The sequence below is a fragment of the Peromyscus leucopus genome, chromosome 22 (genome assembly GCF_004664715.2).
Source record: "Peromyscus leucopus breed LL Stock chromosome 22, UCI_PerLeu_2.1, whole genome shotgun sequence".
Lineage (NCBI taxonomy): Eukaryota > Metazoa > Chordata > Mammalia > Rodentia > Cricetidae > Peromyscus > Peromyscus leucopus.
In genome coordinates this window covers 30,624,135-30,637,634 of record NC_051081.1, presented here as the reverse complement: position 1 = coordinate 30,637,634, position 13,500 = coordinate 30,624,135, and the positions used below count along the sequence as shown (strand labels likewise).

At 38.1% G+C, this 13,500-nt stretch overlaps 1 protein-coding gene across 12 annotated transcripts in view; it reads left to right on the top strand.

The window, feature by feature from the left end:
• The window catches only part of Birc6 (baculoviral IAP repeat containing 6), a 188,573-nt gene that overhangs the window by 163,806 nt on the left and 11,267 nt on the right, over window positions 1-13,500 (top strand). For 10 of the 12 annotated variants that reach the window (XM_028873519.1, XM_028873544.2, XM_028873527.2 and 7 more), the window contains 5 exons: window positions 3,830-3,975; window positions 5,323-5,433; window positions 6,066-6,283; window positions 7,588-7,749; window positions 11,377-11,454. In XM_028873519.1, the coding sequence (XP_028729352.1) occupies window positions 3,830-3,975; window positions 5,323-5,433; window positions 6,066-6,283; window positions 7,588-7,749; window positions 11,377-11,454 (715 nt within the window). Of the gene's footprint in view, window positions 1-1,039; window positions 1,213-2,244; window positions 2,446-3,829; window positions 3,976-5,322; window positions 5,434-6,065; window positions 6,284-7,587; window positions 7,750-11,376; window positions 11,455-13,500 lie in introns of those variants that run through there. The other 2 variants (XR_005089742.1, XR_003734946.2) reach the window with 2 other exon arrangements.

The following is a 13,500-nucleotide window of genomic DNA, read 5'->3' as shown; positions in this document are numbered from 1 at the left end:
CACTCATTTATTTTTCCTAAGGCATGAAAGCTGTTTGCCCCCCCCCCTTCATTTAAGTCATTAAAAATTCAGCTGGCACTTGAGGTTAGAGAGAGTTTAAGTAAGACTAAAAACAAGTATTGTTAAAACCTAGGCGTATATTAATCATGGGATATGTCTCACAGAGGTCCTTGTTAGGCATGTTTTACCAATTACTTAGATCCTTTTTAGAGATGCTGGAAACAAAATAAGTTGTCTACAGTAAATTTTTTTCAAGAGAACATCTTATTAACAAAAAAATCTCATTTACTTTTGATCTTAATTTGCTTTAAACTATAATTCTTGGCAGAAGGCTTACACTTGAGGAAAGAAGTAAGTGTAGTTCTTGTTTTGTGGGTAAATGTCAGTGCTAGTTCCCAGCAGTCCTGAATCTGCTCCTTTACATGCTGTGTTTTTAAATGCTTATTTATTCTGTGGTCCTTTCTGGTTTTAGAACTAGAAGGGATTAAAGAAGGCTTTCCTTTTTGCACTACCAAGAAAATAGTTGTTTGAAGTATGTTCCATTTCTGAATTATAAAGCCACATAATTCTGATACAGTATGACTTAATTTTGACAGTGGTGTTAGTAGAGGCCATTAATATAATAATGTTGAGGTGTGGAGTTTTTTTTTTAATATATAACATTTTTGTTTATTTTGGGTTTGTGGGTGTGAATGCATCATGGTAAACATACGGCAGTCAGTTTGATTTGCTAGAAGGAGTCAGTTCTTTCCTTCCACCATGGGAATCCTTGCTGTGCAACTCAGGCTTTTTAGGCCTAAGCCAGTACCTTCACCAACCAAGCTGTCTTACTGGCCCCAGAACATTTTTGGTTTTGTTTCTGTTCTTTAAATCTCCTTGTTTTGAGACAGATTTGCCCATTTTGCTCACATCCTCGTTCAGATTTTACCCATGGAGCCAAAGTTCACTTTATTAGCCATTCAGTTGGAATTCACAGCGTAGAGGAAAATGTGTACATTGTAATGGTAGAAACCTCAGTTGCTTCCTCGTATTTCTTCAGGGCAGTGATCACAGCCAGATTCAACGTATGCACAGAGCAGCGGATGCCATGGTAGCGGCCGTCGCTGATTGCTCTTACCATGTTGGATCCATTGTCAGTCTCAGAGGCCTACTTCCAGCTAGGTGCCTTGAACCCAAATAGCTTTTCACACAGACTTCAGGATGTGAGCTAAGGTATGGCCTTTTTTCCTGAACTGGGCCTCCATATGGGTTGACAGTAACCTGCAGCTTTTATAGACAAGGAGTTCTGTCAAACATTGAGTGGCTACAGTTGCTGATAGGTAGGCAGTACTTATCCATCCCCTAGGTGAAAATCCTATCACCTTTGGGAGTTATCCTTTTTCTGTATAAGTTTTTGACAAAGCAACTATCCAAGTAAAAATAATTTGATGGCCTATATCAAAGTCTAAAATACACCTGTTTTGGGATTCTACCATTATCTTCAATGTGAAATAATTGTTTTATGAACTTGGTGTATTTTCTTAAATTTCTGAATTCTTGAACTACTTAAAAACTTACTTTTGATTTAAAAACAAAAACATAAAACTTACTATCCTACTTATAGCCTGTCAGTAATCTTCCTTTAAAAATTGCAGTTAAGAAATCAGCGTCTATATTCAGGAATGCAAATAAAAAGTAGTGGTTTCCCCAGTATAACCTTTATGTCAGGCTAGCAAATAAAATCAATCACTCAATGCATTGATGCAGTTCATTCTCCACATGGAAAAAAGAAAATGCATTTCTGGAGAAAAAAGATAAAAGAATTTAACTTTCATGTCTTCCTTCTTAGCTTGGTGAGATACGTTAGCTTAAAATCTTTTCTAAGAGTGCAATAGATCAGCTGCTTGAGGCTTAGGGCATTAGCTAAATTTTTTTTCACTGCAAACATAAATGTTTTCTCAAATAACTTCCTGATTCCTTATTATAATTCAGTATACTAGTAGTTCACTATTTTTTAACCTTAATGACACTTATAATTGGGAAGGGAAAATCCTTGTAAATCAAGAGTGGTTATTCTAAAGAACCTTTATACTGTTTTTGATCCTCAGAATTTGAAGTTGGACATAACTTTAGATAAATACAATTAAGAAATTGTCTCACTATTGAACTGTAGGCTAAATTTTATTTCAGAATTACAAAAGACACCATGTTTTGTAGAAGTATCTGATATTTCAGCTTTAAAGCATTCCTATTCTCTGCTTATAGGTAAACACAAATGTGTTCATATACATGTACATACATTGAGGTTGATGCTGAAGTGTATACAGTACCAACACATGCTGAGTTGTTTTCTGGGTGGCAAAGGAAAGTAGCCATTTGTTTTGTGTGACTTCTTTCATCTGAGGGAAGATAAAGGACAATGATCCAATGACACATTGTGCCTTTTCTGTTAAGTCGTCTTGCCAGGTGAGAGATAGTAGATGCCATTACTTAGACTAACTGGTGGATACTGGTGGTTTTGACACATTGGAACCGGGTACAGAGCACAAGCCCTAATGCTGTAGTCATTTGCTGCTGTTTACCTCGTGAGTGGTTTCTTTGTTTACTACTTAATGTCTCCCTAAAGTTAAGCAAGGAGTTACTTTTGAGCAGGTTTATCTTTGTGATAAGGTTCATTTGTGTGGGTAGATGTAGATGGTATATTATTTTGTTAGATTCTTCAACCTTCTGCTGATTTTAAAATTTGATTCTCAGCCAGGCACACATCTTTAATACCAACACTAGGGAGACGGGGCAGGCAGGCAGGCAGATCTCTTGAGTTTGAGACCAGCCTGGTCTATGTACCGAGTTCTAGGACAGTCAGAACTACACAGAGAAACTCTGTGTCAAAACAGCAACAAAGATTTTCTATGGCTCCATGCCCACTCTGACATATTTTAATGTAATGGTAAAGTTGTCTTTTTGGTAGGTATTCATTAGAAAAATAAGTGCTATAGAGTCTAGATTATGCCTTAGAAAGATTTTATACCTCTTTATTTATCTGCTGTTTATTTTGAAACCTTTACTCAACAAGGATAGATTATTTTGAAGATCTAAACAATAGTTATTTATTAAGTGAATAATATGTGTCAAGAGTTGCAATAGAAGAAAAAGAAATACTTAGTTGTGATTTTAGTGATTCTTATATTGAACTTATACTCTGTCCTGTACACTGAAACCTTGCTGTGATACATGCTATTGTGATAGTATGATGCAATGTTGGGTCATTAGGGCCTGAGAAGAAGTAATAGAGTGATGCTTTGAAGTGATTGTATATAACACTTGGTACTAAAGGTGTGCAGCAGCTACACATTGTGTCTTGCAAGAGACCCATTTGCACGCCTACTCTTTACTCTGAAATACTAAATTCTTTTGTTCTCAGAAATTAGCATATTCACTGAAATACAAGTAGTGTTCCTAAATTGCCATGAAGTTTTTGATTCCAATGTTTCCTTAGAGTGGAAGTGATTCCTTTAACTTCTGGGTACTTAGAGTTAAGTGTTTGTAATTGTGGGTCTAAGGGTATATAGTAAGCATTTGATTGTTTACCTTGATATTTATGTACCATTTATTTTTTGTCTATTAACTAGACAGGAACAATCTACCTATAACTTTATTTGTTATCCTAGGCATTAATCTGTGGCTTCAAAAGCAGCAATGAATATGACTTGAGCTTCTTACTTATCATATGTGACAAGCGTAGCACATACTCTCATTTTTAATCACTGTTACTGAATTAAAGTATTTTTATTGGCAGTACTAAAACTTAATTTTCCTTGCATTTCTTTCTATGTTAAAAAAAAAAAATCAGATCTAAAAGGGAAAATGTTAAAACAGGAGTCAAACCAGATGCACCTGATCAAGAACCAGAAGGACTTACTCTTCTGGTCCCAGACATCCAGAGGACTGCTGAGATTGTCCATGCAGCCACCACCAGTCTGCGGCAAGCCAATCAAGGCCAGTAGTGTCTTACTTGATTTTTATTTTATTTTATTTTTTTTCACATTTGCACAAACCATGCTTTAGTTAGCAAGTGAGAAGAGCATGTTTTTCCCCATTTTCAGGTAATTTCTTTTATTCACAAGTTCATTCTTTGTTAGGTTTTGCTCTTTGTCAGGTTTTAGTTAAGAATATTCTCTCATTGTAGACTAATTCATCTGTGCCAGGTGTGGTGGCACATGTCTTTGATCCCAGCACTTGGAAGGTGAAAGCAAGTGGATCTCTCTGAGGCCAGCTAGTATCGAGTTCTGGTCTAGCCAGGGCTATATTAGGAGATCTTGTCTCAAAAAAATCCTAAAATAAAATAAAAATTCATCTCTACTACATATGCTAAGACTAATTATAGTAGCTTGAGAACATGCATATTAATTTCTTTTTTTTTTTTTCCTTCTCGTTGAAAGTCAAGGAATTGAAAACCATCATTTTGTTAGGAAGTAGTAAGTTGAGGTTGCTGCACATGATGGCACATACCTGCACTCCTAGCACTTAGGATCACAAGTTCAAGGCCATCCTCTGCAGTATAAAGACATCCTGTCCCAACTCATCTCTCATTCCCCAGATGTGCAAGTTTGCAGGAGAATGTCTGTGATACACATGTTGTGCTGTGTAAAAAGTCAGTGAGTGGTTTGCCCATTGTTATGTTCATGAAATAAAAAGTAATTCCATTTTCCCAAAGCGATAAAATAGAAAGATAGTTGTGAAAAGCTTGCTAGAAATTTAGTATTCAAAACCTGAATGTAGAAGTGGATTGTTGCCAGGCGTTTGTGGTTCATGTCTTTAATTCCAGCACTCGGGAGGCAGAGCCAGGTGGATCTTTGTGAGTTTGAGGCTGGTCTGGTCTACAGAGCGAGATCCAGGACAGGCACCAAAACTACACAGAGACCCTGTCTTGGAAAAAAAAAAAAAAGAAGGAAGTGGGTTGTTTTTCAATTTAATGTCACACAGAAAGTGTAGAAGAGGGACTGGTTGAGAAAAGGAAAGGGATCCATGGGGGGAAACCAGAGGGTAATTTAATATGATCAGAATATATCATTTCCTTTGTTTTGTTTCAAGACCGGGCTTCTCTGTATAACAGCCCTGGCTGTCCTGAAACTCTCTTTGTAGACCAGGCTGGCCTCATATTCACAGAAATCTGCCTGCTTCTGCTTCCCGGGTGCTGGGATTAAAGGTGTGCACCACCACATCCTCCTCAGAATACATTATTGTATACATGGATGAAACCTATTATTATATATAATTCATGTATGCTGATAGATACTTGTAAATATGTACTTATGTTATCTATCTTGAAATATTAAATTGCAGAAAAAAAACTAGGTGAATACTCAAAGAAAGTGGCTATGAAACCCAAACCTTTGTCAGTATTAAAATCCCTTGAAGAAAAATACGTGGCTGTCATGAAGAAACTGCAGTTTGGTAAGTTGAAATTACTCATCTGCTAAGATGTCATCCTCACCCTTCTGGCAGTGCTGGTTAAGTGTCCAAGTAAATGACAGATTTCTAGACTTGAGCTAGGTATGGTGGCACTCACTTGTAATTTCACTATACTGGTGACAGAGGCAGAGGAGTTAGGATTTTGAGGCTAACCTGTGTCACATTGAGATGCTGCCTCAAAAATTACTCATCTTTGTGTGTGTGTGTGTATAAAAATTTGTTTGTGACCTGATTTCTGCTTTCTGTACACACATGAAAGCTTCTGCCGTCTTTGACTTGAGGTCTCTGTGTGTATAGACACAGCATTCTCATCCTGACTCCAGGAGATGCACTAGAACAATCTACACAAATAAATACACAAGTAGAGACCTGCAGAGCAGGCAGAAAATGGACTTTTTTTTTTTTCACTTTCTGCAGTGCTGGGGCTTGAACCCAAGATCTCATGCAAGCTAGAGGTGTGCTTTGACACTAAGCTGCACCCCCACCCTGTGGCACTCTGTAGCAGTTCCATTACGATGGAAGAAGGGACTAGAAGCTGGTTTCTTTGTGACATTTATATCATAACTGTTGTTTTCCATACTGGTTCTCCACTTCGGTCTTCTGTCTCCTTTTAGATACATTTGAAATGGTTTCTGAAGATGATGATGGGAAATTGGGTTTTAAAGTAAATTACCACTACATGTCTCAGGTGAAAAATGCCAATGATGCCAACAGTGCTGCCAGAGCCCGCCGTCTGGCTCAGGAAGCGGTGACACTTTCAACCTCACTGCCTCTGTCATCGTCTTCCAGTGTTTTTGTACGCTGTGATGAGGAGCGACTTGACATCATGAAGGTAGAAAGCAACTTTGTCCCCATCCTTCCTTGGCTACTCAAGCATTCATGGAGAGCATAGACACAGCCTGAATTTTAAATTTCAACATCAATTTTGCTGACCGCTTAGATGGCAGTAAGAGGAGCTGTGTGCTAATATTAGTTCAGGGTGTGCAGATGAGACAGCATGTGAAGACTTACAGTGTTGGACCACTTATATATAGTTTTGAGGCATAGTATCAGAGGACTCAGTGCTGAGGATAAAGTTATCTCGGGTGCCACATTCTTATCAGACTCTTTATCAGAAAAGGTCTTTTTCATTTATGAGAAATCTGTAGATTTGAGTATCTTTAAGTTTTATGAATAAAGTCATAGTAATACAACATAACTTGAACTTTTCTGTTTTAACATTGTGATCTGTCTAATCACAACATCTAACTAAAGATTTGATGCATAGTGAAAAAATTCTTTACATTTATGATTTAATTCATAGATTAATTAGTCTGTCTTCCCCAGACAGCTAAAATTACTGATCTGTTGACTTCTTTTGAGATGTTTTTCTTTGCTTTGATTTTTCTGGATAATTTTTCTGTAGGAAGGTCATAGACTGTGTGTGCTTGGCCACTGCTGTATAATGGACACTATAGTTTCACACTCGTGTTTCCCTGTGGAGCACTGTGGTGCTATATATGTAAGACCTCCAACCTGGCACACTGAGTCCTGGAAACTTCCTGGGGCTGATGTCTAGAGAAGTAAGCTAGGTGGAAGCTTGGAAAGCTTCCTGGTGGGAGTGATGTCCCGCCCCCACATGTAGCTCTCCACTGCAGGTGGCCCCCACTTGTAGCTCTGCGCTGGAGCTGGCATCCATGTGTAGCTCCCACTGCAGGTGGCATTCCATCTGTTAGCTGACTCAGCTGAAACTCAGTAATTGTTATACTTAACTACTGCTGCTTTTCTCTAGACCTTTTTGTCTTAATACATTGCAGTACTTCTTTTTCCTACTCCCTATTTTTTTTATCATATTCAGAGAAAAGAAATACCTTTATGCCCTGAGTTCACTTGTAGACTATAACTCATAAAACTCTCAGAAAAATGTTCTTTACATTTTAAAAGAAGTTTAAGATTCAGATAAATTTTCTTGATGCTAATAATCCATTTTTACCAAAACCACAGTACTGATTCTAACCACAAACCTTTTCCTAGTCCTGTGTTTGTCCTTCTTTCTTCACTCTTCACCTAGGCTTGTATACTGGCTGTCTCTAAGATGTTCTCTAAGATGGTGATGAAGATGATTGTCACAAGTCTCTCTGTTTATGTGCATACCAGGTTCTGATAACTGGGCCAGCGGACACCCCCTATGCAAATGGCTGCTTTGAGTTTGATGTGTATTTTCCTCAAGATTATCCTAGTTCACCTCCTCTTGTGAACCTAGAAACAACTGGAGGTCATAGTGTGCGCTTCAATCCCAACCTTTATAATGATGGCAAGGTAAGGTGGTTGGGTCTGATGTTTCTAAGGCCACACTGATCTGAGGGTTCTTTGTGATTCAAACAAAAATTGGTATGGTTTTCTTATTTCTTCATTCTTTGCTTCCTCTATTTGCACAAACAGATCAGCTCGAAAATAGAAGGGGCTGAAAAGGGCGAAGCACTACAATTAATTAACACTTTTCATGAACCAATCCTGCTCATAGTAAAGCAGAACTGGTGCCTGGCTTGGAAGATTCCTTTACTTCTGTATCTCCAGTTCTGGTCACCTTTTCATGAATGCCCGAGTACAGCTGAGCAGCAGAGCTGCTGTCAGCTCTGTACCACTGTCCTCTTTGCAGTTCACAGCTCTTTCCATCTTACACTTCCTTACAGTCCATGAGATACAGAATTAGGAACTGGTTTTTTTGTAATCTAGTTTCATACTTTTGTTGTTTTTTGAGACAGGGTTTCTCTGTGTAGCCCTGGCTGTCCTGGAACTCATTTTGTAGACTAGGCTGGCCTCGAACTCACAGAGATCCGCCTGACTCTGTCTCCTGAGTGCTGGGATTAAAGGCGGGATTAAAGGCGTTGGCTACCACCGCCCAGCAAATTGTTTCTTTTTTTCTTTTTGGTTTTTCCAGACAGGGTTTCTCTGTGTAGCTTTGGAGCCTGTCCTAGAACTCAACTCTGTAGCCAAGGCTGGCCTCCAACTCACAGAGATCCGCCTAGCTCTGCGCCACCAGCACCCGACCATCATACTTTTTTTTTTTTTTTAATTAACAATAGAAAATCTGTCAGAGATGTAATAAAAAATATTATTTCTGGGTCTGGGGAAGAGTAGCTCTGGTAGAATGTTTGCCTACCATGGTCTAAGTTTCAGTTCTGAAAATAGCAAGTTTTATTTAAAACACAAATAATTTCCTATGACTATAAACCTTTTCAAGTAGAATTTAAAAGAATAATTATTATTTTTCAATGTAACTTTTGGACAGTTTAATAGAATTCTAGTAGTAAATTCCATGCTGAATATAATTACATTGAACGCCACAAGAAGTTAGTAGGAAGTGTATAGGAGCTGTAGAGATGGTTCAGCAGTTAGGAGCACTGCTGCTTTCCAGAAGACCTGATGCCCTCATCTGCCCTCTGTGGGCACCGGGCACATACATAAGCACATGCTTCTTGGTGGAAAGAATAGCAAATTCATGCAGAGACAGGCAGATCCCTGTGTTCGAGGCCAGCCTGGTCTAGAGTGAGGTCCAGGACAGCTAGGGCTACACAGAGAAACCCTGTTTTTACCTCCCTCCCCCTAAAAAAAAGAATAACAAATTATTAAAAATAGCCTTTTTAGAGCCGGGCAGTAGTGGCACACACCTTTAATCCTAGCACTTGGGAGGCAGAGCAAGGCCGATCTCTGTGAGTTCAAGGCCAGCCTGGTCTACAGAGCAAGATCCAGGATAGCAAAAAAAAAAAAAAAAAAAAAAAAAAAAAAAAAAAAAAAAAAAAAAGAGCCTTTTTTATCAAAGATATCTCCACGGTTTTACTTTCTTTACTCCTTTATGTAGATTTCTTACAGAAAGTTTAACAGAGGCACTGTTTATTTTCTTTGGGAAAACAAGGAACAGGTTTTCTGGAATAGAAGCTGAAGTAATCATGATAACTTTTCTTTATAAACACCAGATAATAGATCCTAAATAATGTATAAATAAGAATTTGCTTAAGCAGTTCATTCTGTAGAGCTGAGTAGATGAGGATAAGGAGTTGACACACCAGTATCCTGAAGGTTTAGTATTCATTCTAAGTGTCTTTTTTGAATGGCTTTCACAAATACACATTGTTTTAAATTACTATTTTTGTAGTTCTGAGGTCAGATGCATGAGGGCCTCATGCGTTCTGAGAAGTGTAATACACCCAAAGTCCCTGTTGTTTTAGAGGTGACTCAACAGTCACCTGTAAATACCAGCTACATGTGCATCTGACAACTTTGGCCTCTGTGGCACCTGCACATGTGTGTGTACACACAATTTAAAATAAAACTTAAGAAAAAAGTTCACAGTTGGCGCTGGAGAGGTGGTTCAGTGTTTAAGAGCTATACTGTGTCAGGTAATAGGTGACATAGGCCTTTACACATGGAAGGCAGAGGCAGAGGCAGGTGAATCTCTGAAACCTGGTCTACATAGCAAGTTCCAGTACAGCCAAGGCTACACAGAGAAACCCTGTCTCACCAAACCAAACCTAAAAAGGGCTATACTGTTTTCTTTCTTTCTTTCTTTCTTTCTTTCTTTCTTTCTTTCTTTCTTTCTTTCTTTCTTTCTTTCTTTCTTTCTTTCTTTCTCTCTTCTCTCTCTCTCTCTCTCTCTCTCTCTCTCTCTCTCTCTCCTCCTCCCTCCCCCTCCCCCTCCCCCTCCCCCTCCCTCTCCCCTCCTCCCTCCCTCCCTCCTTCCTTCCTCCCCCCCCTTTTTATTTTTAAGATTTAAAAGCATTTAATGACATAGCATATATTTAACAGATAGGGCAAAAGTTGAGAAGTACAGGTCATACGATGGAGCACCAAGCCTGAGCGACTGCTCCCTGTCCAGGTTCAGACTCTGGAATTCATTCTTATCAATGCCATTTTGATTGTGCAGTAAAATTTAAATTTGTCCTTACAATAGTTACAGGGACAGAGAAATGCATACTATGTATCAAATAGCAAGGCAATAAAGCAGATTATAACAGTATGGGCATGCACAAGCAAATAACTATTAGAGTAACATTACTTTGTCTAGTAAATGCTTCAGTTCCACTTGTACACTTACCAATGATTTCAAGCATTTATTATACATATAATTTTATTATACTTTGTACTAGAATTATCTCAAACATACAATATAATGTATTTCAGAAAAAAAGAAAAACGATTTTCTATTCCTCTTGTATACCAACATTCTGTACTGTCACAGCAATTGATGGAGAAAAGCCGCATGTCATGTGTTAGTAAGTGATGCCAGATACAGATACCTAAGCCTGTAGGTTTACACGGAGCTGCACTATGCCTGCAGCAAGAGATCACAGTACACAATCTGTTTAATAAAGGTTATATACCTATTGTGGGCACTTGTAATAGTCAAGACTCAGGGTAACCATTGAAGTGATTGGAGAATAGTGTCAGGAAATCGGTCTGTCATCTCTGGGGAGCACAGGAAATATTGTGTAAGCACCGCTGCCTTGCAAACCAACAGCATCAGTGGCATTTGCCAATAGGATTTGCTGAAGGAGGTGGAGGCAGGAGGATCACAAGTTCGAGGCCAGCCTGGGCTTCAAAACCTTGGTTTTAATCTCCAGTACTGCATTAACTGGGAATGGTTGTGAATCCCTGTTATCCTAGCACTAGAGCGGTGGAGGCAAGAGGACCAGAAACTCAAGGTCATTCTCATCAAAGCTAGTTGAAGGCCAACCAGAGCTATATAAATGACAAAAAAAGATGCATGGTATTTTTGCAGATATGTTTGTAATAGGCGTAAGTTTTCCTTATAAAGAAATTGTAATGCCACATGGGTAGGTTTTCACAGACTTAGATACACTTTGACTTAAGAGCATCGTGTTTCTAGTTGGGGCAGTTAGCTATTAAACACGCCATTAAATTCTGTTTATGTCTTTTGCCCTTCAGGTTTGTTTAAGCATCCTAAACACATGGCATGGAAGACCAGAAGAGAAGTGGAATCCTCAGACATCAAGCTTTTTGCAAGTAAACAAAGTTTTTCTGACAGATTTACTTAAACTGTAAGAACTGTGGTGTTGCAGGTGAAATTAGTGACCAGAAATAAAAATAAAAACCATCCAGTTAGTATAGTAGTCTCATAGGGAATTTAAAGTCTGAAATTAGGACATAAGACAAACATTAGACTTGTCAAAACCAAATTTTTCCATAAGGTCTTAAAATACAGTGTGCTGCAGTAAGGTGATTTAGGCATGTCTCCTGTCTTGTGCATCAAATTTAATATACAGTTCGTACTACCTTAATCTATGATGTATTACTGTTTAGAATTTGTAATTACCTGATCATCAAAATTAATGTCCTGGCAGTGGTGCACGCCTTTAATCCCAGCACTCAGGAGGCAGAGGCAGGCAGATCTCTGTGAGTTCAAGGCCAGCCTGTTCTACAGAGCGAGATCCAGGACAGGCACCAAAGCTACACAGAGAAACCCTGTCTCAAAAACAAAAAAAAATATATAAATCAATAAAATAATAATAATAATAATAATAATAATAATGTCCTGGAATTGATAAAATTGAAAGAATTTTAGCTCTTAGTTTCAGAGCATTTCATATATAAGATTTAATAATCTTCAAAGTTTGCATTTCTGTCAGTGAAGGACATAAAATCTTTTGTATAATATCTCATTTGTGCTGATGTTTTTACTTTATAATAATTAAGACTCTTAACCACAGATAGCCTGGTAAGTGTATTGAGGATATGTGTTCACTATAATGTGTGTTTTTTAAGCAGTTAGAGACACAGTAGATAGTCATAGTTGATAAATAATACTTTGAACTCACATGTACAGTTTAGTCTTTCAAAAAAGACAACCAGGCCGGGCGGTGGTGGCGCACGCCTTTAATCCCAGCACTTGGGAGGCAGAGGCAGGCGGATCTCTGTGAGTTCGAGGCCAGCCTGGTCTCCAAAGCGAGTTCCAGGAAAAGCGCAAAGCTACACAGAGAAACCCTGTCTCGATAAACAAACAAACAAACAAAAAAAAAAAAAAAAAAAAAGACAACCAGAAATTATCACCAGGTAATCTTTCTAAAAGTTAACTTATCCTAAAAGATTATTTTCCTTAATGTAAGTTTGTGTTAGATGAGAGATGTGAAAATAAATTCCCATTAGTTGACTTACTTGTTTAAAACTGAATAGACTTAAAAATTCGAAACTTTTTTTTTTTTTTTTTTTTTTAATCTTGTTTTGGTTTGAGTTTCAGTTTTTTTGAGACTGGGTAACATTATGTCACATTGGCTGGCCTCAAACTCAAAGGTCTGTCTGCATCTCCTTGGGTGCTGGAATTAAAGGTATGCAGAACTCACCTGGATGTAAATACTTTTGAACATTTTGCGATGCAATGTCTCATCTAAAACTTATTTTCTCAAAATCAGTTAGGTTTTAAGTTATAGGTTTGTGCTAAGAGTTCAACTTAGTTTTCTCTACTTTTGGAATTGAGTAATACACTATTCATGTAAGTAAAAGAGGAAAAAAACATTTTAAAAAAACAAATGGTAGAACTAACCATGCCTAAAAGGAGCTCTGGGGAAAATCAGATTTGAGAAGAAAACCATTCTCCTTCACTGTTTAATTTCATAATCTTTCTAATCTGTTTTTGTCTTATCTCTTGTTCCCCATGGTAGTTACTGCTGGCCATAGTAACTCTCTGTATCAGTTGTAAACATATCTACTGTTGGGTCAGGTGTTTCTGGTGTCTGTTTTATCTGTCTTACTTATTTAATGTCAAATTTATACAAGTGTGAATGGTGGCACACACCTTAAATCCCAGTACTCAGGAGACAAAAGTAGGCAGCTCTCTGGTGAGTTCGAGGCCAGCCTGATCTATTTAGTGTGTTCCAGGACTGCTTAGTGAAACCCTGTCTCAAAAAATCATAAGTGAACCTACAAACAAATACGAGGGCCATGGAGGTGGTCTCAGAAGCATGAGTCCATTTCACCAATGAGAATGTATAGTAATGTTTTGTAATACTCTGGCAGTTAATTCCTGTTGAAATAATAATTAAAACTACCTTATTA